This window comes from Paramormyrops kingsleyae, chromosome 5 (genome assembly GCF_048594095.1).
Source record: "Paramormyrops kingsleyae isolate MSU_618 chromosome 5, PKINGS_0.4, whole genome shotgun sequence".
In the NCBI taxonomy this organism is placed as follows: Eukaryota; Metazoa; Chordata; class Actinopteri; order Osteoglossiformes; family Mormyridae; genus Paramormyrops; species Paramormyrops kingsleyae.
Window position 1 is genome coordinate 19,654,236 of NC_132801.1, and position 26,076 is coordinate 19,680,311.

The following is a 26,076-nucleotide window of genomic DNA, read 5'->3' on the forward strand; positions in this document are numbered from 1 at the left end:
CCGCTGGGGTTTGGGTCTCTGCCTCACACCGCTGGGGTTTGGGTCTCTGCCTCACACCGCTGGGGTTTGGGTCTCTGCCTCACACCGCTGGGGTTTGGGTCTCTGCCTCACACCGCTGGGGTTTGGGTCTCTGCCTCACACCGCTGGGGTTTGGGTCTCTGCCTCACACCGCTGGGGTTTGGGTCTCTGCTTCACACCGCTGGGGTTTGGGTCTCTGCCTCAGCTCTACATGTGTGGTGTTTGCATGCTTTCTCTGTATTCTCAGGGGGTCTCCTCTGGGCAGGGGTGGGTTACTGAACAGGCTTGCCTATGCTGCAGAGTGATCAGGGGGGCCCTTTTGGTTGTCTAGTTTATAATTCTTTTTCTATGATAAATGTGTCTTGAGTGCACATTGTTGATGCAGTCAACACGCACTTGATCAGAGTGTAATGTTTTAAGGTTACTGCTATTGAGATGTGTTTATTCTCTGCTGCACTCGTGATCGCTGCATATGACTGATGTGAAGATGCATTACATTCCTTTTGACTTTGTAGAAATTATTTTGTATTTAATATTTTATAGTTTCATGGTTAATTGTTGTATCATTTTGGGGAGTGGAGGCAGACAAGGGTGTACGGAAAGTGTAGCCTTGGGGGCCCCGAATTTGTTAATCCACTCCTGCCTCTGGGTATTTTGCCCTGCCCACCCCTCCCCCCCCACTCCAAAAGCATGCTGGAGTGAACTGGAAATGCTAGATTGTAAATGGTGTGCATGTGTGCCCTACAGTGGGTTGGTTACTTACCTTGCAACCTTAACCTCTGGGATACATCCAGACCCGCATGTCTCTACATAGGATAACTGGGTGCAGAAGTTGAATGTTTCATTTATGATATTTAGGGTAGCAAAAATAGAAAAAAAAAATAAAAAGTTATAACTGAGATTCATTTTCAGTGTACAAAAATAGGTAGGGTTACTAGTCAAGACAGCTTTTGGCTCCCTGGTGGCCTCTAGAATACAGGATATTACTTAAGAACAGTAATATGAACTTATTAACATTGATGAAATTAGTCTTTAGATTTATCATTTCACCCAAATAAATGCAACTGTGAAGTAGTTTTTGAAGAAAAGGATCTGTGATTTCATTAGGTGGTGTTAGCATGTGGCATTTTATCCATACAGCCGGTCCAGGTTACTCAACAGACATAATGTACATAACATGCAAAAACTCATGGTTTTTCTGCATGAAGAGGTGACTCACAGTTAACTTTTATACAGCAGAATATAATCTCAAAGTATATCTTTGTCTGAATTTCATGCTAAAGTAATAATTTCGCTAAAGCATCTTAATAGGAATAAATAATTATATCTGATTTTCTTATCACTGTACTTACTATATGCTGAAATTGAAGAGTTCAAGGGTGTAACAGAGGATTTGGTGATGGGTGGGAACACTATGGGTATCTGATGATAGTGAAGATAGATTTCAGCCTACCAACTGACCTCCCAAACTGATATTGTATTGCACGGGTGTCAAACTCCAGTCCTGGAGGGCCAGAGCCCTGCACATTGTTGGGTTTCCCCTCATTTAACACACCTGATTCAACTCCTTGTGCTAATTACCACAAAACTCTTGAGCTGAATCATTTGTGGTGGAACAGGGAAAGACCTAAGCTACACAGGGCTCCGGCCCCCCAGGACTGCAGTTTGACACCCCTGTTGTATTGTAACCACATACCTGTAGTATTTTTTACGATCCGCTTCCGTCATGTCCCTGTTTGGCCAGCAGAGGGTGCTGGCCATCCTATAACCACTTAAGTGTTCTTAGCGTGATGTCCCTTACAATCGTTCTTTGAGGAACATTTTTAAACATTTGAATAATTTTCTCCTGTATTTATTGACAAACTGGAGATCCTCTGCCCATCTTCGATCTTCAAAGACACCGCCTTTTGCCGATACTGCTTTTGTACTAAATCATGATTACAATTACCTACTGACATCAAATGTTTGAAATCACATCATTATTATTTTTTTACCTCATTACGAGCCCTAAATTGCCCCATTCCCAACTTTCTTTGTAATGTGTTGTAGGCCTGAAATGAAGGAATTGATGTATATTAACAAATGAAATGCAGTTGACTGGACAAAACATGAAAAAACTTGGGTTCTTACTGTCTGCAATGAAATAAAAGTCAAAGTAAATTTCAAAATAACTTTTCTTTAATTTGCATTTTCTATACCATCTCAGCTTCATCTGATTTGGGGTTGTAAGAAAAAAAAGCCTTTCAAAGACATATTTTGTGTTTTCTACAAAACAGGAGTCCTATGTTATTGGTAATACTGTACTTGTCTTACCAAGCTTGCATATAGTGGAGGAACCACAAACTTGAACATTTGAAATGGCATCATGGCATCGACATAATGAGTAAAGGTATTGAACAAGTGCAATTGTTGTTTATACATTAAGACCATTTTAAGCTACAGCTACTGGACAATGAAACTGAAACACTAGCCAAAATAGTGTTTTATGCCTATATATGCATGGCCTGGTGGCCAATCTTCACTGATTGCACATTCCATCAGTAGAGTGTAAAGGTTGAATTAGCAGAGGAAAAGCACAGCCTTACATAAAATATTGCCTTCTATACAACATAATGGGAAACATCAGAGTTCTTGTCTCTCTGATGCATCTATGACCAGGACAGACAATCTTTGTTGTATATTGAGAGCCATGGTATCGAGGGTAATGTTGCCATACCATCACAAAGGATGGACCACATCCAACAGGAGTAACTGTGGACACAAGAGGAAGCTGTCTGAAAGGCATATCTGGGTAGTAACCTGGACTGTATCCAAAAAAGATAAATCCACAGCTGCCCAATTCACTGCAGAATTAAATCCGCACATTTGGTCACTCGTGCCAATGCCAAACATTGGTTTCAATGGTTCCAGCAGTGAAATCTTGGGCCGTGGACAATGTGAAACATGTATTATTCTCTGATGAGTCCACCTTCGCTGTCTTTCCCACATCCCACAGTTTACCACCTAGACTAGTGCGTACCCAGAATGCAGCACAGAGGTGGATCAATGATGCAATATCATGGCATTCCCTAGTAGGAGAGAGACCCGCCAACCTCTGTCCTACTGGCTGGAGCAGGGTGAGAGGTTCTGGTGATCTTTCAACCGACACAGTAATATTCTGGTGAAATACTGTCCCTCATCAAGAACAGGTGTGACTGCAGAGCACCAATTAGTCTGCTGTGGGAACTGAGGGCTGCTTGGCAGCTTCTTCACTCCTGCAATGACCCAACAGACTTACCATTCATCCCGGCCTCAGGGCCTCCATTCACTCTGGGGATTGCATCCCTCACGTCCCCAAACTGAAGGAGCTCAGATCATGCTCTTCCACCACTGTGGTGTCGCCTGCAAACTTGATTATGAAGTTTGAGCCATGAACAGGTTTTCAGTCATAGGTGAAGAGGCAGTAAAGGAGAGGGCTGTGCACACATTCTTGTGCTACTCCATTCTTCAATTTGATGGTGGAGGAGTGACAATTGATTCTAAGAGACCAGTGTGTTGGTAAGGAAGTACAGAGGGAAGAGTTGATGCCCTGGTTGGAGAGCTTGTAGATCAGCTTGGATGAGGTTAGTGTTGAAAGCTGAGCTGAAATCTATTAATAGCATCCTAACATAGGAGTTGCTATTGTTCAGGTGAGTCAAGGCAAAGTTGAGAGCTGTGGTGATGGCATCCTCTGTTGATCTGTTGGAGCGATAAGCCACGTGGGGTCACATGATGGTCTCTCTCCATGGTCTCTAAACGTCTCCCGTGCATGAGCTTTTGCCTCCCTTACAGCCCTTCTGGCCTGTAAGCAGTCCTTTAGCTCAGCTCCGGGACCCCTGGCTCAGAGCACTAAGGTGCAATCTGCCACCTCCAATGCTAAACCTAATATAATTAACCTTAAAATTAATTTGAGTTCAATTTTGGAAAAAATGCAAATTGACCCAAAGAAATGTATATTTATAAAATCATCCGTATTATACAATTCGTTTAACATACATCTGCCTAAATTAGTATGTTTCTATCTATCTGATTTTTTATTTGAAATGGAAAAACCGCACTACGCATCACTTTTTGGCCAGTGAAATAGATGAGGATACACGGCAGGTTGTTACAGCAAAATAGAAAATGTTGAAAAGACAGACTAACATTTTGAACTCTTCCGGCAAAGCAACAAAGACAGCCCAAGCAGAGCAGAAATGAACCAAAAAACCTCATGGAATAACAAGCAGAGACGGTGAGGAAAGGAGCAGCGTATGTGGATGCTAATGCTAATGAGAACAAGCAGAGATGGTGAGCAATTCATTCAAACTCAATATCCCCAGTCTCACTTGGCACGTTTATCACAACAGGTGTGATGAACAGTCGTACTGACCAGCAGGTTTTATTGGCGGATTTCTCAGCAATATATCAGCGGGTTCATTGCATTAGCATGACTGTCCTAGATGAAAAACAATTATAAGTTAATGATTTTCATTTTTGTAACTAAAATACCATTGTACAAAGGTTAAAAAATGACAACAGTTTGAATCTGGAGATCAGGTTGTCACACATCCCCAACATGGCCACATGGACTATTTTCTGTGGAATACTAAAGAGGCTGGAATGCACGTTCAGTGTCATACTTCACTGTTATCATAACTGATCATTTCCTTGGCGCTCATGCAAGACGGCCCTCCTGGGGCGTGGGAGGGGCCAGTGCTGATTATGCTGGCACACTCTGCTCTCCCCCCAAGCTCTTCCTGTTTCCTGTTATAGAAAAGCTTGTGAGGTGAAAGCACTTAGTGCCAGGTGTGTGATGAGGCCTGCACCTTCGGCAGTGGTAAGTCTGCACTTGTGCAGATTACTGATTAGAGCTGTAAATTATAGGCAGGACTGACAAGGAATTTCTTAGTATAATGTACAGTCAACTCTTCAACGTTGCGTCTGTTACAGGATCCCTACGATCTGGAAAAACCACATAAAATTTTTTCGTCCCCTTGGTAAGTAAAGCAAGCATGCGAGCAAAGCAAAGCAAAAAGATGCGAGGAATGCGAGATAAAAAGATCACTGTGAGGTATAGTGAGAACCTGGTATAAACACACTTGACATCCTCCAAACCAGGAATATACATATAAGCTATGTTTTTATAAGTCACTATACTTTTTGTGTGTCATCGGCGAGCCTTTGCATGTCATCTGCGGCTTTTGGAAAACTCTCAAACTCCCCTGTGATACATGGAAATGGTGATGGGGGGAAATTGCAATGCAGAAAGGCCAATGATGTCACACAATCACACAACACACAGTGAAATGAAATACTGTGACTCCAGGAGGAACATTATTTTGTGTCACAGTGTATTGTACTTAGCTAGGAAAACAATAAAGCTTTAATTGACTTGCCTTGACAATTGGGGGTGGGGGGGGGGGGGTGCATTAACCACTTATATTAAATATCACCACGAAATTTGTACCATATGAAATATAATGTCTCCCCATTTGAGTATAAACAAAAGTGTATTCAATCTAGCAGGAAGTTTTCTGAACAAAAAAAGTGCATGTAAGTGATGAAAATAGTGTCTGAAATGTCATTGCAATGCTATAGTTTATTGGACCACTTAATAAATGAATTACCTCAGATAATAAATTTAAAGCCTTCAGAATATTTTTTGTTGCAGCTGTAACTTTTTTGTGTTTACAGTGTAATACAGTTTGTATACAGTTGTCAGTGTTAAATATGAGTCTGTAATTAAGTGTAGGTAACTAAGAGAACCATTATTAACTGCACAAAGGAGCATAAGATGTATATAAGAAAGCTTACAAAAGCCATGCAACTAACATTTAGACAAGCATCCTCTTCTGTAGAGTAATGTGCTCATAAACAGACAAGCCAGCCCGTCGTTTTGCGAACAGGGATTTGCTTGTGTTTTAATACAGAAACAATGGCACGATTTTGGATTGTCTGTCTAACTGCAACTTATTATTTTGACACTGAGCACTGCAGACATTGTGGACCTGCTTGTGACAGGCAGGCAGCCAGCATATGGAGCTGGGAGCTCAGTGGGGGGTTAATTAGCCAGGGCTGGCCTCCACAGAGCTGGTTGAGGGATAAAAGGGGGCAGAGAACTGAAGCCGGCAGCTAAGTGCCTGTGATAAGTGGGAGAGGAACAATATCATCATGGCTGACGGCAGCGTGCCTCCTCCCCGCTCCACTGTGCCTCCTCCCCGCTCCACTGTGCCTCCTCCCCGCTCCTCCTCATCAGCTAACGGAGGTATGGCAGGCAGTGTCCTATGAAATTAACTGCAAAGGTCAGGTTTTCTTGAAGTTTGGGTTTTGGGGGTCTGAAACTTTCCTGGAATTATAAGGTACATGTCGTACATTATCTCCTACAACCCTATACTGCATAAGCAGTTCAAAGATGGATGCATGCATGAATGGATGGATGGGTATGTTACATCAACAATGAAAGCAATCTACAGTTGTAGGTGACTCCAAATATATTTGACTGAGCCTGTGTGGATCAGTGCAGCCCATTCTCAATACTTCTGTCAAATGCAGGAGACTCCATCCCTTTAGAAGTGTGTTGCAGGTGGGGCGAGAATGATGAGAGGGACCCCAACCACCAACTCCTACCTGGCCAATCATAAACTCCCCAGCGGACTGTGGTGATGCATCATCACCCTTATTGTAGGCTTGATTGTAGCTATGTTTACATCAGCACTGTAATTACAGGTATCTAATTCTAATTTAGGGTTAGGGTTAGGGTTAGTTTGACCTTCGTCTATTGTGATTTTTCAATATGTGTTATATAGCCTATTCAAAATACTCCTCTCTACTCTGTCATAGGCCTCACACTAAACCTGTACTCCAACCAAAACTGCAGAGATTAGAGATGTGTGGAAGTGTGTTTTAGACACAAATTTTCAACCATAGCTTCTAGCTTGCAGACATTCATGTAAAAGTTTTCTTTTCTGGCAATGAATGAGTTTGTATCTTCAAGCAAGCTGGTTTACCTATCAGCAGTGTGTGTGCATGTGATGTGGTAGTGTTGTGTTGGTCAGGCTCCTGAGGTTGCCACACTTGAAGGAGCCATCCAGCGTTTCCTGTGATGACAAACTAACTGCATCTACAATGCTGGTGTTTCAGTAATGATGTGTGTTCACTGGCCAAACTGTTTCAAAATCTCAGACAATGGAGGCATTCTGAACAGCTTCACCTTCATGAGTGAGACCAATATGATGGAGGAGCAAGCTATTAAATAACAATTAACATAACACCTTTTTTTGATAGGGTTTTCATCTTGATATTTATTTCGATAGTTCCAAATATCCAAGAAGCCTGGAGGAGAACATCAATCCCAAGTGCAGTGTTGTGCTTGGAAGACACAATGCTGAGATTAAGTACTAAGTATTTTAATAGGAATAAATAACACAGTTAACTAGTGTGTGTGGGTATTGTGGGTATTGAATGTCATAACTTTCCAGGGTCAGAAAGAAAAAAGTCTGCAATCCCCTAAAAATATACTATTTAAATAATAAATGAATAGGTTTATAGTCATAAAAACCACCCATGGCCTGGATTTCCCATTACCCTTTGAAAAATACCATTCAGCCTTGAAACAGGGCAGGACATGTTTACATCCTTGGTATAGCGGTCAAGCAACACCCTAAATGCAGTGTCTTCTACACTTTGCATTACTGACCACCCCCAGGTGAAGTAAAGAATGTTAACTCTCTGGGATATATGAGAAGGTAAGCTAACATCCGGTGCTCGTAGTTGACATGAATGCAGAAGAAATGGCCAGAGATGAAGATCTGAGTGACTTTGACAGATGACGGCATCAGAGCATCTTGGACACAGCAAGGCTTGTGGGGGTGCTCATGGTCAGCCGAGGTGAGTACCTGCTGAGAGTGGTCCAAGGAGGGAAGGACCACCAACCACCAACAACATATTCAGCAGCCAAGACTCATAGATGCGAGATGTGTACGAAGGCTATCACATCTGGAACAACCCAACAGAAGGGCTACTGTAGCTCAAATAGAAGACGATTTTCACAATTTTCACGTAAGTACTGTGTCACAAGTTCACAACACATGGGGCATACACAGTATGTTTATGTATTATTTCAGTTACAAATAATACATATACATATTCTTCCTGTCAGTATTTTAATGCAAGCTTTACTATCTCTCACAGTAATTTTTCAAATGTCAGCAAATGTTTTCTAGAAAATAAAAAACTGAAAAATGCTGCTTCCGTAAGTAAAAGGTGAATCTACTACATTGCAGATCTAGATCCCATGGTGAACCTCTGGCTTTTTTTGTAAATTGCAGTCAACAGGCAACATCCGAGCAACAGTGTAAAAAGCTGGTAGCTACTTAAAGCCCAAAATACTTAAAGCTGTTATTGCAGCCTTTTGTTTTTGTTTTATAATTACATGCATTGTTCAGTCATTCATTGCAAAGGATAATTACTGCTAAATTCTGGCAAAGGCTTAAGGTCATAGTTGGATATTTCACTAATGAAGAAAAGCAGAAACACTTTATGTTAAAAGGAAGAACTAATTTGATATAAACATGTTGATTATTAATTATTAATAGTTTTTTTCTTTTAAATATCGTGATAATTATCGGATGGTGAACCTTTTATCGCGATATTATTGTGCCGTGAGTTCTTGGTATCGTTACATCCCTAATAGACAATATGTAGGTTTTGCACTTAGTGGGATTTCAAAGGAGGTGTTATTCCCTGTGCATGCAGATGTACTGTCTTCCATTGAAAAATGACAATAAGAACAAATGGCTCTTAATGAAAATGAAATGCGACAATTGCTCAGATTCGGCAAGAAAATGAAAAGTTAATAGCACAAGGCATTGTGCATACAGGCCACCATCAATTTATGTCTGGAAAATCAGATGTAAAGCTGACTTAAGAATTGACATCTTCCACTTTTCAAACTCATCTTTGATATGCACTAAAAGTTGGTTGACTTTTGTGATATCTGAATACTGAGGTGAAAAAACACACAGAAGTGGGGATATTTCTACCGTCTGCTAATAGAAACCAGCCCTGCCCAGCTTACAAGGATATTCATACTTAGTGCCAAACGAAATCCACCATTTTCTTTCAGAGATTTTTATCTGGCCAGATTCTTGTACAATCTACGTCCTCGTGAAAATGAGTGAACGATGCTCATGCAGTGCTCTTTCTTCATTGGTGCTGTATTATGCCTGTTTGTTTGACGTTGCCACAGCAACAGCAGGATAATTATTGATCACCACTTGTTCCTTTGTCTGGAATGTTATTCAAGATAATTGCTTGGAATTTCAAAGCAGTACATCAAGGCCTTTAAACATGCTACAATTTTACATTTTTTTTTCTAATTACACAAAGATAGAGGAAGCACCAATTTCTTCTCAGACTACTGAGTATGTTATTTGTTGGTCTAACCTGCAAAAATACTTAACCCTTTGGGTTTTGGCACTTTGACGTAGATATTTAAGATTACAGCTTTGTATCTAGCAAAATACAGATGTATAGCTGTCCAGACTGATTTATCGATGTCATCATCATCATGATGTGCCTTGGCATTTAATGGAACAGCATCTATTTACACTGAGTCACTCATCAGAGCCTTTGATCTCTCTCATCCTATTCAGGCAGCAAACATTGCCTGGGAATTCCTGTGTGAAAACAAGCCCCATACTAGATGATTCCCATTTTGCTCTCTCAATGGTGGAATGAGCTACCCAAAAATGTCTGAGTACCTCATGTTTTAAGAACCATCTTTCCTGGGAACACCTAACCTCATCCTACCACCTACCCTTCCCAGGGTCTCATGCAGCTGACTTTTTACTTAAAATGATTTTATATAAACCATCACGACTTGATGCTCAGCACTTGTATTCTGCAGACAGACATAGTTGCTACTAGATTTCCTTGGTGTTTTTTGAATGATTTTTTTGATGTAATGTTATAAATGGTGTTTTGTATAGCTTCTGTTCAAATAACTGTCTTGCAGTTGTTACTGGTTGTTACTCATTGGTGGCTTAGATATATCAAAGTTCTCGGAAGGTATTTGTCCCCTATCTACTGTGTGACAGTCTAATGTGATAGAGACCCCCCAAAGATTAACCTACAGCCCAAACACACACAAACTGGAGAAATAAAAAGACAAATACTTCACTGGGTAGCTTGAGGTTTTTTCTAGCTGTATTCTTAGTTACAAGTAAGTTGGTGGTAGCTAAAACACTACCGTATCGTTTTCCATCACCACATCTGTAGTAACGTACAAATAAAAGGTTAAATTTGAGTGCTCCATCTAGTGTAACAAAAATATGGCAGTAGTACATTTATCAACAAGGCACCAAAGGCATATTGTAAAATTGTTTTGTTCGTACTCCCATTTCGTTTTGACGTTAAAATCCTAGGCCTGGTTGGTGAAGTGCTTACGAAATAAAATAAATGCTAAATGAAGGAAGTACTCTGAGGTTACGTCTGACTCTGCAGGTCACTTTCCTCTGCTTCTTCTCAAATGCATTAAAAAATGTGTGACATTCTGGACAAAATCTAGACATCTTCAATCAGATTACATTAACAACCTGGTCAGTGTGAAATAAGTGAGTCTTATAACTGGGAGAGGTGGTAATATAGTGACCAAACTGACCAAATAATAATAATAATAAAATAATAATAATAATAATAATAATAATAATCACTGTCTCAGTTTGCAGAGGAGGGGCATGATAGGAGAAAATAAGGGATGTGTTGCCCAAGGTGGTTGGCGCAGAGGAAAGTACAGAAAGCAGGAGGAGTCTGGTCATCAGTCAAGCCCTCTGGTTGTCCAATGAGCTCAGTGGAGGTGAGCGTTGAGGTCGTACTTCTCGCAGAACTTGTCTGTGAAGGGGATGCAGGTGAGCAGCTCGCACCACTCGCACTTGATGGGGTAGACATAGAAGAGCACGGCCAGGCCGGCCAGCAGCCCCACGAACACCAGCAAGGCGGCGATGATCTGGCAGCGCTTGCGGTACATGTCTATGCGGCCGAAGCTGATGTAGGGCAGGAACGCGAAGGAGAGGAAGAAACCCGAGATGAAGCCCGAGATGTGGGCGAAGTTGTCGATCCAGGGCAGCAGGCCAAAAGCAAAGAGGAAGATCACCACACACAGCAGCTTGGCCAGGGCTCTCCACGGCCGGGCCAGTATCTGCCAGCTCTGGATGAGCTCGACGAAGAGGCACGCCAGGATTCCAAACTGTGAGCCTGCTGGACCAACCTGACAGACCCGGGACAGAGGACAGGGACACTTGTCACTCACTGAAAAGGGCCGGAAATCACTGCTTTTAAATCATCCAAAGCCAAATATACCCAATTCTTCATTTCAAGGTTTAGCTGTCACTAGAGCTGTATCTTTGAATGAGATCCCAGTACAAGTGATCTGACAGTAGACAGCAGATAATGGCAGCATGTGGCTAAATGGCAGTTACTTTTTGCTTTTATTGAGAGTGACTTGCTCTAACTGACACATTCATTCTGCTGCCAGTTATATTGCTGTGTTCAATGGCAATTACCTTCGTTTAGGTTTTTTATTTCCAGGCCTTTGGTCACAAGCCTAGCTTCTATCCACTATACCATCTGCTGCCCTCTAACTCTACGGACTACACAGATTTAGTTGCACAGACCCAGAAAGCACCTGGGTGTAAACACTGGTATTTTGTGCGAGTTATGGATTGTCAGCCCAAAAGCTACTGGCCCATCCAACCTCAGCTCGGTAGGGCAGAAAGATGGCGCTGGCCAGGTTGCCGGTGATGCCGCTCAGGATGTAGATGATGGAGATGCGCAGCCAGCCCGCCAGCTTCTCCAGGTCCCTCAGGATGGTCATCTGGAAGCACACTGACACCAGGCAGTGCAGGATCCTGGATCGGGACCGAACACAGCAGGTCAGATTAGGTGAGCTGATGATACACATTTAACATAAAACACTCCTACATGTAAGGTCAATATGTAGACCAGGGTTTCCTAATCCGATCCTCGGGGACTCAGACAGTCCACGTTTTTGTTCCTTCCCAGCTCGTGGCAAAAATGTGAACTGTCTGGCAGAGAGGGAACAAAAACAAGGACCGGCTGTGGGTCCCGGATTGCCTGATTGGAAAACTCTGATGTAAACTTTTTGTCTTGCAAATGCAGTTTATACATTTTAAGCATTACCAACATTGATGTTTACCACCACCCTAGCCAGACACTTAAGTGGGCTCCCTCTGTTGGCCACAAACAGTCACTACACTAAATATACAAACACATTCCTTATTTAAGAGATGCTGAAGTAGCATATTCTGTTAACTAGCTATGATCTTCTGGCATTAATTTCTAGCAAATGTTACATGCGACCATGAAGCGATTGTATCCAGCAATGCTGCAAAAAGATAGGAAATTTCCTAACAGAAAGACAGCCTAAGCTGAGCAGTATCTTCATGCCTGATAAGGGTGCAGCGAACGCTGAGGTTCTGACTGAGAGTAAGCATCTTCTGCATGCCCAAACCCATGTAGAGGGCAGCTGTGTCCCCACATTGCCAACTCATGCCCAAACTCACCCAGCGTGCAGAAAAAGCGAGAGCCACAACCTATAGAACTGGTCTGGGATCTCTGGGTTGAGGAACGGAAGCAGTCCGCACACGTCATCCATGCAGTGAACCTGGAAGAGGCGGAATGGCAAAGAACCGCAGCGGATGTCACTTTGGGCCGAGAGAGCAATCATTTTAAATCATTTTAACATACACACACAACTGTCAGTACTAATGCTAATACAGCTGTTATTAAATAACAATACTGTACCTTGAGAAACGTAGTTTACATTGCATTTTTACATGTTGTATCACCTTCTTCATTGGGGCTAGGCAATTACCTACACCAATTCCTTAACCGCTACACTACCTATTGCCCAGTAATCTACTCACTGCATGGATTTCATTACACTTAATTCTTCCCCAGAGCGATCGCTGTAATTTTGTATCTGTTATAATTTCCTGCACTACCGGTGGTTGCCGTGGAAACACAGATCTCAGGCCGAGGCACACATGAAGCAGAGAGGAATGTAGTCAGGGGCCCACAGTGCATCGTTACAGGATAACTCCTCTGACAGTTTTCCTTCCTCTCCTTCCCTACAGTAAAATCACTGCAAACTCTAACAGCTGTCAGCCAGCTGGACCCACTCAGCTAAGTTCTGAAGTACAGCTCGCCTGGGCCCCTGCGACTTGAAGTGGACCTTGCACCGATTCCTGGAAGCGGGTGATGGCGTATGAATGATGCAGGCGGTTGTACTGTGAAACCGTACTAAATGATTGCCTGATATCCCCACTGCCCCTGTAGCAAATCAGCTGCACATTACCCTGTTTACATAAGTACACAGCTCATGTCCCATTAGCCAACCCCTCTGATTCCATTCCCATCCTGACACTTACCGCCAGATGGGAACGAAATGGCTATATGGGAAAATGATCATAATAACGGCTAAATTAATCTACTATAAATGTAGGAACACGGCAGTGTTGACTCAGTAAAAACTAGAAAAAACATGCTCTTGGAACAATAAGACGACTCAGCATTTTACATCAGCGTCAAAAGGAGCGTTCAGGTAGACCTGTTGGGGGAAGCGGGTACGGGAGCAGCAGCCCCTGTCCGCTCACCTGGGAGCAGAGGGTGGCTTCTTCATGGAAGTAGCCCTTCATGAAGTCACAGTACTCTCGAGACGTAATTTCACACCTGCACAAGTGGGGCAAGGAGCATATTCAGCGTTCAGTTTGTACACACGAAGCATGAGGCGGCAGCCAGAACTCAGAAGCTGCCTTGATATTCAGCAGCTCGTTGCAATGCACAACAGAAGATGCAAAAAACATGCACCAGCATCCATCGCGTAAATGACACTGTAGCGCAGCAGCTGTCCGAAATAGAACTGTACGTCGGTAACCCAGCAGGATGGTACATCCGTGCTCATAGCTCCCACAATACTCACCTCCCTTTGGTGCCTATGCAGCAGGGCCGGCCGGTGATAGCACAGTCTATGTGAGGGAGATTGGTGTGATTTCCTTTGCTGTCCCTGCAGATCTGGGCAGAGCAAGATTCTGATTTATTCAGCTTGCTACAGATTCAAACTTGAGTTAGTTTTTTGTAATTTGAATACAAATTCATTGCATAGAAACACATGGTTCTCATTGTACACATTGAGAGATAAAAAAAGAAACTGCCACCAGTGGAAAGTCCACTCGCACTCACTGGCCACTTGGTGATGTCATCCGGCCACTCGTGAGGGGACACTGAAGCAGGTTCCAGGCAAATTCTGCAGAGAGGATAAAAGAGTGACTTGAGAGAACAGCGCTGCTGAAATAGTGCTGCGTTTCAGTCAGACAGCGTGCAGAGAAACAACCTATTGCCTGAGGAGATAAGAAAACAAGTGTAGAAGTAATGAATCACCGCAGCTGTGTAGAAGACCTCCTGCATGAATCCACTGACTACAACGTACTGTATCTTGTGCGTGGGGCCCCTGAATCACAGGGACTGTACTTTATAGTGGATTTTAAGCACGAGTCATCCTGCCATATCCTGCGGCACAAGCCGATGTCTCACCTTGGGTCCTGGTGGCAAACGGAGCCGTACTGGCGTTCTTTGCCGTTGAGGAGGGGGACGCTTTTGTGCTGTGGCCATTTAACCCAAACCGCCAGGGTGGTCTACAGGCAGGTAGAGAAGGACACAGCTGATCTCATGCAGCACAACTGTTTGTTGATATGCACTCGTGTTCATTTACATATTCGTTCATAGTAAGACGACGCTGTCTCTGTGTGGGTGTGACTGTGCACGTCTGTGCCGCGCACGAGGACTCACAGAGCACTCCTCCGCAGACGTCTGCACGCAGCCTGAGCGGTCGTTGCGCACACAGCAGGCCGAGTCTCGCTCCCGGTTCCTCTTCTCCTGCATGAGGTCATACACCTGCTGGTCCTGCCGCATGCAGGGCGAGAACTTGGCCCCCAAGTGGATCAGCGCCTCCTACAGGACAAGCACCAAAACTTGATTAGCCATATCTGTGCCAAAGCCAGGGCTACCCACCCTATTCAAAACAGAGTTACGGTACCAAAAACTCGCCTCATAATCCTAGACCCGGGCGGACAATGCATATTCAGATTTACGTCCTAAGAGTTTAAATATATTAAATTTATTTTAAATCTTTGAAATAAAACCATAAGTTTTACAGTGTTTCTCTCTAGCCTGCTATTAACTCAAACTGTGTGTCAAATAACAGGTAGGGCTGGGTTAAGGGTTATCAGATCAGGTCGCTCATACCTTCAAATTAAGGTAAGAAAAATAACTGCAAAAGTCTAAGCACCTCTAATTAAACAAACAAACAACTAGCTAAAATACTGTTTAAACGTACATACTGTTTAATGCTTACCGAACTTGGGCCCACCCAGAAATTTTCTTGTTGCACAAACTTGACATTTTCATAAACACCTTTGTTTCTTAAAACCTATGACACCAAACAACAGGAATTAGGAAAGTTTGCAGAAGCAGATGCTGCAGAAACACCCCTACAGGCAAAACGGTCCCTGCCACTGTTTTCAGACAAACTGTGGAGCGGATGAAGGCGTCGTGGCGGAGCGGCACTCACAGAATCAACCGTCTCGTGCTGCGAGAAGCCTACGGGGGCGATGCCGTAGATACACACTGCCAGGATCGTGATCACCAGGTGCACAAACGTAATCCAGTACGTGAAAAAAGGCCTGTGTGGGAATTGTGCATAAACGCCACGAGTGTGAAAGTGGTCATGGGGCTGGACAGGTCACAAATTAAACAGTATTGTTACTATTTGAAGCCAGGGGGGGGGAATGAAGCCGGCACACTCATCTGAGGCAAGTCATTTAGTCAAAGGGCGAGAAAAAAATAAATAAATAACACTAGCTGGCTAGTAAGAAATCTGCATGTCCAGAACTAGTCCAGTTGGCTAGAAAAAAAGTTCCATCCCGTTTGTAGGTGCTTGCTCAGAATAACTTCAAATAAAGTTCAACCTGACTCAGTACTTAACTGGCATTATTCATGCAAGGCACCTTGCTTTAAGCTACTGCCCAGCAAAGAGATACCTATTCCGTTCCCAGAGGTCTGGCTTCTAAAGGCAGCCGTTTCTCGGTGGTCCAGGTCCTGTTGGCGTTACCTGTGGTCGTCCATGTCCTCGATCTGCCTCTTGACGTAGCTGTCAATGCGCTTCCGGTAGGTGCGGTTGGTGAGTCTGCCCACCATGCCCAGACCGTAGGGCCGCTTCTCGCGAGCAAACAGCTTCTTGACGGGCACGGCGATGCGCTGGCCCCGCCGCTGCCCACTGACGCTCACCACCTCCTGCCGTAGCCGTACCTTGGGCTGTATCTGGGAGCCCTCCTTGCTCTTACGCCAGCCGCGCTCCAGAGGCCTGGGGGGGTGGGACAAGCGAGATGGAAATATCTGAATAAATATCTTTGATAAAATGATGCCGCTTGAGAGTTCAGGCAACCCTGAGGTCACAAAGCAGAGATTAACCTCCATTGCAGTGTTTCTCAACCCAGTCCCCAGAGACCCCCCCAAACAGAGCACATTTTTGCTCCCTCCCAGCACACCTGAACCAAACAATCAAGGACACCGAATACCTGGTACAGGTGTGTTGGGGGCTGGGAGGCACCAAAGGTGTGGGCTGTTTTGGTGTCTCCAAGGACTGATTTGAGAAATACTGCTCTATACTACCAACATCACCAATCTGTTAGCTGAGGGGAGGGGGGAGGGGCTACAAACTGGCCAAATATCAGAATCAAGGTGCGGCTAAACAGCTCCCATTAGATATGCGGAAAACCATTTAATAATGAACAAACTAAACTTTTGGTTGTAATCAGTGTGCAAAATACCCGTCAATATTCGGAGGGGGTCCTCATCTCCCTATTGTTGCGCTTTTGAGGCTTTCAGGGGGTCTTATGGGTTAATCGGGGGTGTTGGACCCCCATGGACCCCCCCCCCCGTATTTCGCACACTGGTTGCAACACACTCTCTTGTTGCCAAGTCTCCATAGCGACGGGGTAGCATTACGATGTTCGTGTTAACATATCACTGTAAGGGACTGACATGTGCTGTCACGCACACACACGCACACACACACACACGCACACACACACACACACTCACAGCATGAGGTGGGTCCTCTCCAGCTCACTCTTGTCCAGCGCGCTGCCCGTCATGTCGCTGTCATCTGTCGCTCGGCTGTCCTCGGCCTCTTTGATGGCGGCCTCGGATGGTGACTCGAACACCTCATCTGCATACGTGGAGAGCTCCTCCTGCATCAGGCAATCCTGCGTGCATGAGTACATGTGGATCAGAACAGCGTCGCCTCATCAAATCACGTCATCGATCCATGATGAGACACAAGCAGGTATTTTTCAGTAATTTCTCCAGGGGGCAGCATTGTAACAGTATACCAGTACACACATACATAAACATGCATCATAGGTATGTACGCCAAAAGGACTGGATTTATGTCAGTTTAAACAGTACAGGCAGCAGCAAAGAAGAAGTGAAACTCCCTCTTCCCTACCCTAGCAAAGAAGGAGGTGTCCAGCTCATCTGCAAAATCTACTGTGTCTTCTTCCAGGAAACTGGCGGGGGTGAAACTCCGCTTCTGCGTCCGACGGAGAGTGCTTTCCCGGATTGACCGACCCTGAGGCAAAATAAAAAAACAAACAAACAGGGGGAAGAAAACCACATGTCCTCATTACCACTCAGGCACAAACAAACAGAACCCAAACACGGCTTGCTTCACACAGCTCAAAAAACTGACACTATGCCTAGTCTTCCAGGGAATGGCTCATTTGTGAAAAATATCTGGATATGAACATATTTCTCTATATAAAAACAGATGAGGCGCGGGCTGCCAGTGCCGGGGGGGGCTGACCTTGACCAGAGCGGCGGCCGCCCGGAAGCTCATCTTGGCCACGGACTCGCGCTTACGCCTTCGTGGCAGGCGGCTGAAGCCGGAGCGGGAGCTGGTGAAGGAGCAGAGCGAGGTGGCGCCGGGGGTGACGGGGGTCTGGGGCACGCTGTAGCCGTCCACCTCCTCCACCATGCGGAAGGCACGGCCCCTGGCCAAGGGATCCACGATCTGGGGGGGGGGGGGGACAGAGAAGAGGCCTAGAGCTTCAAATGACCCTCTGACCAGCCTGCACTCCTTTACTAACGTCCATCATGACAACAAACCAAACATTTATTTATCAATTCACACAGAAATCCGCATATTCCTTGCTTGCAAAATTTCCCAACGTTTATCTCATTAGCCAAAAAGATACTTAGATACTTCGGTCAATGAAATGAAATGCAGCTTGTCTTGGACGCATATTGAGCTAACGAGGCCTTTGGTAAGCTGTAGGAGAGCCGAAAGCCCGGAGAGCCTCGGGCCGGCTTACCTTCTGCATGCCATGCTGGGACGCCGGCACATAGAGTGGCGGCGGCGTCTCAGTGCTGGTCAGCGAGAGGTTGTCCTGGCTGGACAGGTCCATCTCCCGCATGGCCTGGGGCTTCAGCTTGCCGTATCGCTGGCTGCAGTGCCGAAGACTCTTCCGCTGCCATCTCTGCGTGGCATCGCTGTCCTTGCCGACGCCGAACCAGTCCGCCGTGCCTCTGGACACCGCACCCAAACAGAGCACAGTTAGTATCGGGCGACGCAGACCTCCACCAGACCACAGGGTGAGCCTCAGTGGACAAGACTGATTAAATCGATCAATGATAGTGAGACTCACAAAAGCCCATCCTGGTCTCTATGTTTCTGGTTTCAAGTATCAAAATCTTGTCCGTTTATAAAGATGCCTCATTTACAAAATACACAGCAGACCACTGGTTAAGATAATCCCACCGACGAGAATCTGTAAGCGCATTTAGAGTCGCAGGTGATTATGTGGCATATTTACGTCCGTTCACCCGTTCAGGCAGTTGAATCTTCCTCCTAAGCGCTCAGCCCTGGGGTACAGAAACCGCTCCTCTCACCGTGTGCTAAAGCTTCAGCCCTGTGTCCTCCATGCTACCGAAGGCTGAAAAGCTACATGGGAGAAGCCACAGTCCTGGTGTGGGGGCTGCCCCTGTGTCGAGCCAGCACGACACGTCGATGCTGGAGCCGGCCAGCGGCCCGCCACGTTCAGGCAGCAGCCTGGGCCTCCGCGACTGCTCCAAGATCTGACGTCCACCGGCACAGACGCGCAATGAGGGGATGGAAATCAGCCCCGTTACCTGCCTCCCGGTCCGTGTATCGAAATGACGACCCTAGACGCGCAGTTCTGTTGGCCTCGTTTTTTTTTTTTTTTTTTTTTTGCCGTGTTTGACGAGCTCCTCGCATTAGCTCGCCCGCGTCTGTGTGCGTGTGAGTGGAGAGGCAGCACTGGGCGAGTCAGAGGGAGCGGAGGGTGGGAGGGTGTCCGACACAGCGAGCGCACGAGTGTTTGGAGAAGCGAGCGCTCAGCAATAACAGAGCTGGCCGCTGCGTGGTTACAGCGGGGGGCACCCGGAGGAGGCCTTTTAAGGCAGAAACGGGGGCCATGAAACGCAGGCCTGCCTCTTCATGTTCAACGGCAGGAAAAGCATTAACAGAGGCATACGGGCTTTGCTTATGAACGGAGCAGGAAACCGGAGGAAGCTCCTGCGGGTGGCGAAGCTGCAAGAGGCTCGCGCGTCCCGTCGCATGGGGCACGAGCTCGCGAGCGTCGCAAGTCGCGGCTAAGCTCACGCTCATCTCACGTGCTACCGTAGGGCTAATTTAGCACTGGGTGTAATCGAACAACTTCGTGCGCAATGCTGTAATCTAACATCCGCCGTCGTTAACGAGTCCAACCGGTGCATACCTACTGTACGCATACATAGACATACACACAAAAATATGCACAGGAATTCATAGCTGATGCATTTATTCACAGCAACCTGCAATTATCACCCATTTACACAGCTGCTGCTTAACGAGCTGCCGCCCGTCTATTTATGTTCACGCAATTTGGTGTGTTTAACACGCTTCAGTGATAATAATGTAATATACTCATAACAGAGCATAAGCTATGATAATTGTTCTGACGGAGGGGACAGGCTGCAGCAGCCAATCAAATTATGCTAAGCAGCCCGGTAGCAAAAGGAAGGAACAGGAGTCAGTGACAGCGAAGGGCGGCTACAATGGGAGCTGCCTGGAGCCGTGACTGAACACAATGGGCAGGCCGCTAATGCAAGAGTGCGTCAAAGCGAGTTATTAATGATGCACTGCCAAAAAAATTAATTACCACTCATTTCCTGAAAGCGAAGCCCGGTGTTCAGAGTAATAGTTTTTTTTTTCTGTGAAGCCTTCTGGAAGTTTCAGGGATGGCATTAAACGTGCGAGTAGGGGCCGGCCGGCCTGGTGCGAAGACACGCGAAGCTTTGGCACGTGGCACACTGGTCCGTTTAGTCGATTCTGCAAAGAGAACGGCCCGCTGGCTAACGCTAAGGGCTGCTCTTTGTGTTAAGTCTCTGCTGTAACGTAGCCTCGTACTCAGCAAGAAAGCAAATATAGTTATAAAGAAGAAAAAAAAGCAACTGAGCAGATCCCATCTCAACCTATTCCCGTCAGCACACAGCAGGAGACTCGCAGTAGCTGATGGTCGCCCAGTATCGGCTTCCATTAAGACCCCCATATCTCCTTACCTATCCTGACCATCCCATGAGGCCAGGAAGACCATGCTTCTTGCTCAGTAAATATCCATCCAAAAACGGCTCCAAATCCTTCTTTTCTGAAAAATCTGTAATTTCCGATATGGGCGTCTGCAGGTCACATGTCACCTCCTGCATCCACGGCCTTAGTAACACATCTGGGAAGCAAACTCTTCTGGGAAAGTATCCCCCCCCCGGCGGCGTGAGTCAGCGTGTCTCCCCGCAGCACGCTCGACACACCACGTCTCCTGACAGATGCGTCCCTTCAAAGTCTTGTTTGGGAATACTGGGTAAACAGCGCACCCACGAACATGCCGGCTTTTCGCAGAAGGGGAGGGGCATGGAGCTCGGGGGGGGGGGGGACGGGACTGGGAGGTGCATCTTCTGGCTGCTCTCTAGTGAGAGACCTTGTGAAGATATAACTTGGTGTGCTGAACAGTGAAGTGCAATGTTCGGATCGCGGGAGCCCGGAGCCCTTGGGCGGACGTTCTTGGCACGTTCTTTGTTCTTCAGGCATGCCACATGAGCCGTGACCCTCCCACACTCGGGGGACAGACCCATATCTCCAATTATAAGATCCTTCAATTTTCCACCAGTGTGTCCATTCAGCTGTCAGTGGAACCTCTTCCTTTTTCACTCCGATAGGTGTCCTTTCTAACGTACCGTTTCATTCACGGGTCAAATTAAGCAATACAAAAAAACAAAAATCAAACAACTGGAAGATTTTTCTTTTCCCATGAACTCAGCCTGACAGCAGCTGAATTATCTGGAGCTTAATAAAAGTCACGCGGTCCGGCAGCTGCACACCCTGCTGGATGCACTGCCCCCCCCCCCCCGACAAACAGCTGTGGACACACCCAGTTCATCTAACCGATGAAATGCTTCCGCGGGGTGGAAGAAATTACAGGCAGTCTCCACACTGCCAAGCCCAGCTTAAGGGTGTGTCTAAGAACGTGCCCTGGCTTGGCGACCCCCCCCCCCCCAGGGAAACGGCTCCATTCACAACCTGCACAAAATAGTTTGATGGGGAGGTCAACAGCGACTATGCCGAGAGACACCACAGTGGCAGGTGCGTAGGAATCTTCACAAGGTGCTAGTATGTGTTGGGTTTCCTCTTCAATCTCACCCCCCCCCCCCCCCCCCGCTTGTCTCTGCCAACCTCTCTCAGCTGCCGGCGAAGCAGCACACCTGCTACCGAGTCACCTGGAACCAAAACCATGCCCACCAAAAGCTGAGCCAGCTAGCAGCTCCAACTGGCACCAGCTCTCAGCCACGAACCCCAAAGCGCATGCCTGTCAGATGATCCTTCTGAGGCCCAGTGACCTGAAATGTTGCTCAGCCATCTACTGTATGCTGATGCACCGTCAAACAATGGATAAAATGCATGACAAGAACGCAGCACAGGTAGATTCCAAGGGCTTTTTTAAAGAGAAACGAATGTCTTAGATGGTGAGATCATCACCATTGTGCCGGGAATAGAGACCGCTTGCCGTCTGCGGCAGGCGTGGTAGATCACACTGAAGATCAGTCAGTGCTGCAGAAGCAGGAACAGAAGAATGAAGAAAGCTGCATCCTCCGCATGCAAATCTGGCAACATCACCCCAAAGAATGTCTTATGCTTAGTATGAAGTTGAAGGTGTATCTGTTGGCTCTTTCTGTAAGAATGACATGCGTTTGCCTGTGTAACCCAAGCCCAGGAGCGAAGCACACTGACTCGTGTAGAGAAGGTCGATTGGTACATGAGGGCAAATAAACAACCTGCATCCCTAGAGGAGTGTGGAAGTTTTTTTGTGTATAGAAGGATGAGGAGCATGAGTAACAGTCACGGGGAGTATTCACACAGCGCCACAGAAGCTACTGAGATATTCCTCATGAAGCTCTGCAAATTTTTTTTGGCAAGTTTTTGATGTACAACCTGTGGTACTCGAGACCCACCCCCCCCTTCCCCTCCCACCACTACCACCTCCTTGACTCACGGGGGGTGCTGGGATGGAGGTGAGGTTAGAGTGCAGCCTGCTGTCCCCTACAGTACCTGAGGACGATTTTGGACAGGGACTGACGTCTCCTGGGAACACGGCACACGGTGCGCTGCCCCTTAACAGGCAACGTGCTAATCCGCTCAAAGTGAACCTTCTTGTTGCTGGAGACGGGCACAGTTTGTGGGAGGGGGAAGAGGGAAGGAAGGAAAAAGGAAAACAAGGGAGGATAAGGACAGGAAAGATAGACTTGAGTTCAGTTGTAAGAAAGCAGGCAAGCAAGCAGCTGAAGACCCTGACAGCCACAATACTGTAATAGACAGGTGGGCTGCACATGCATCAACTCAGACCTGGGCAATTATCTTCTGCGGAGGGCCAAATTCCAGCTTCACCTTGTCCTGCTTTTCATGTCTCATGAAAGGTACCAAAGATGACCTGTTCTTTTTTGTGGAGGGGGTCATTTTTATTATTTGGTTTGCGAGGAGCAGGTGTATTCGTAATTATTTATGGGACTTATAGGGGAAAAAATCATTTTCTCCATTTTAATGAGTAAAAATAGCTCACCAGGCAGCTTCTGCCCAGGTCTGGTCTAATTATTTCCAAACACTGTTTTGCAAACCCAAAGAAGGTACTGCACCACTACACAGAAACACAGATCTGCAACTGAGAATAAGTTAAATGTAAAATGCCATGCAAGCCAGACTTGTACAGACCGGTCAGTTGGTTCTGGTGTCATGCTGGAGTTTTTGTCATGAGATAAAACTGACAGGCAGTCAAACACCTATATGACTCATCCACACAAACCGAGCAGCTTGGCCCCTCAACCCAGCATGGCTCATACTTCGGATATAAACCAGAGAGAGGGCAGGAACTGGCCACATGCGCCAAAAACACTTCTTGCATCTTACGGTTATTTCCTTAAGAAAAGACTAAAGTATGCGCCTCTTCCGTATTCATTTACGATATGAGTCCGTGAGGCTCATCATAAAAAAGAAAGCTTCGGGAGAACGTGCTGGTGCGCGCGAAACGGCGCGAGCGGTTTACCTCTTTATGGTCTGGGTGATGGACGGCTGGCGCTGCAAGGGGTTGCGCCGCAGCTCGCGGGGGTCGTGGTACGGCGAGTTCACGTGCGCGCTCTCCGCCGGCACGCTCAGGCTGCGCAGGAAGCTCTGCGGCTTCGCCGGCTTCGCGGCAGGAAAAGGATGTACGGTTAGTGGGTTTGTTCCCATAAACAAGCCGCCGGTAAGCTTAGACACCGCATCGCGCCTCGCAGTATTAAACAGTTTCAAAACATATCGAAAAATTAAAGACTGCGACCCGGCCGGCGCGGTGCACCTGGGTTTTTGGCAGAGCGCTGTTTTAGCGAGGCTCCCCTCATGCAGACCGCTAACGGCAAAATGCTCTCGTATTTCAGTGTGGTAGAAAACAGGTCAGACATCAAATAGATGTCCTTTGCTACGAACATGATATTATATGGCTTATGCTTTGTGGTTGGTTGAATAAACAGCATCTCGTTTAATTTGACTAAAAAGATAGGATGCATAAAAAGTCATATAAAATATACGTTGGGCATACACTAGATCCTGGGCAAAAAAACATAAATGAATAAATAAACAAACAAACAATAACGGGCCATCCCCTAAATAAGCTTTGGCCTTTTTTTTACCCAGGAGTGTACATATGATAAATACACAGAATATCTATACATATATTCTAACGTTTTAAGCAGTACATGATTGTGGGGATTCTGAAGCTTATTATAGGCACAGGAAACCCTGGACAGGACGCAGGCCATCACAGGCCACACACCCTAACACCCTATGGTAGGGTGACCATTCATCCTCTTTTTCCTGGACTTGTCATCTTTTTTATAACCTAGAAATGTCCAGATTTTTTTTTTTTTACGTTGACATTTGCTTCCTACTGTCAGAATACTTTCTGTGTGCATATTTGCATTTTTTGATGCTTCTCTTTACATCCTAACCCGTTTTCCTCTTTGTTGCAAAGGAAAATATGGTCACCCTACCCCAGGGTTGCCAGCTCTGATGCATCTGGCGTGACACTCACGCTTTCAGACTCTCACATTAATGTAAGAAATCTTATGGTGAATTTATTCTATTCCATTATAAACCTAAAATTAGCTACATCAAAAGCGCTGGGGTAGTTTGCAAACCCTGCAGACTATTTACAAGGTAATAAAACTGTTACATACATGTAAATGCATGCGCAGACTTGTCTCGATTTGAAAATGTCAGTCTAGCCAGCTGACTAAAGTTTGTTACACTGGTACCTTATGAGCAACTTTGAGATAAGAGTTTGCCTAACTGCATGTTTTATGAGGGACATCAGTGGTGAGATTCAAACCCAAAATCTTGGAGGCTTTATTCAACACCCAATCAGCCATTCTGCCACCCATGATAAAATGTTTCTAAATATGTATACATTTATATTACGTATGCTTACACTTTCCTGAAAACACCCTTCCATTCTTTTCAAAATTTTTATGAAAGACAATGGCATGATAGCTCAATGGGCGGCACTGTTGCCTCACACCTTCAGAGTTGGGGGGTTTAGATCTCACCTTTGTGCTGAAGGTGGTGTTTTTGCAAGTTCTCCCTTTGTAGCTAACTAGTTTCCCCTGGGGAAGCCTGCTGTCCAAAGACGTGCATTTAGGCAAACTGGTGTCTCTAAATAGCACATAGTATACTGCTTTATGTCAGGTTGTGCCCTGCAATTTACCGGCACCCCCACTGGGGAGTACCCCAGCCTAGTGTCCTGTGCTACCCGGGACAGGTTCCAAGCCGCCACTGACCCCGACCAAGATAAGCAGGTGAAAGATGAATGTAGAGGAGCGTGCTCTGATTTGACAACATTTCATTGAATCTGACTGAATTACATGGTAAAAAGAAAAACTAAGAGATGAGAGAGGCAGAGGAGGTTCGGGCAGGAGGCCGTAGTACCTGAGCAAAGGTGGGGGGCTCGTCGAAGGACAGCTGGGGGGCCGCGGGGATGTCCAACTTGAGCCATGGCGGCTTCTTTCTCTGCAGGCTGGTGCTCTCAGGGCGTGGCTCAGCCATGCTGTCCTGCCAGGGCCACGCCTGCCAGCTGGGGGGGCCACACGCACAGACACACACACAGACGCAGACACGCGCAAACACACACAGACGCACAAACACACACAGACGCAGACACGCGCAAACACAAACACGCACAGACGCAGACACGCACAGACACACACACAGACGCAGACACGCGCAAACACAAACACGCACAGACGCAGACACGCGCAAACACAAACACGCACAGACGCAGACACGCGCAAACACAAACACGCACAGACACACACACAGACGCAGACACGCGCAAACACACACAGACG

General features: G+C 46.1%; 1 protein-coding gene across 5 annotated transcripts in view; it reads right to left on the reverse strand.

Moving 5' to 3' along the window:
• Positions 1–10,202: 10,202 nt before the first annotated feature.
• The window catches only part of rhbdf1b (rhomboid 5 homolog 1b (Drosophila)), a 35,640-nt gene continuing 19,766 nt past the window's right edge, over positions 10,203–26,076 (reverse strand). For 2 of the 5 annotated variants that reach the window (XM_023809182.2, XM_023809183.2), the window contains exons 2-19: positions 25,658–25,802; positions 23,742–23,881; positions 22,754–22,861; positions 18,468–18,681; positions 17,960–18,166; positions 17,603–17,725; positions 17,197–17,360; positions 16,205–16,456; positions 15,665–15,776; positions 15,449–15,523; positions 14,884–15,045; positions 14,629–14,729; positions 14,278–14,341; positions 14,018–14,109; positions 13,692–13,767; positions 12,600–12,700; positions 11,771–11,924; positions 10,203–11,284 (exon numbers count right to left, since the gene is read on the reverse strand). In XM_023809182.2, the coding sequence (XP_023664950.2) occupies positions 10,865–11,284; positions 11,771–11,924; positions 12,600–12,700; positions 13,692–13,767; positions 14,018–14,109; positions 14,278–14,341; positions 14,629–14,729; positions 14,884–15,045; positions 15,449–15,523; positions 15,665–15,776; positions 16,205–16,456; positions 17,197–17,360; positions 17,603–17,725; positions 17,960–18,166; positions 18,468–18,681; positions 22,754–22,861; positions 23,742–23,881; positions 25,658–25,774 (2,682 nt within the window). In that variant the 5' untranslated portion in view covers positions 25,775–25,802 and the 3' untranslated portion in view covers positions 10,203–10,864. The other 3 variants (XM_023809184.2, XM_023809186.2, XM_072712345.1) reach the window with 3 other exon arrangements.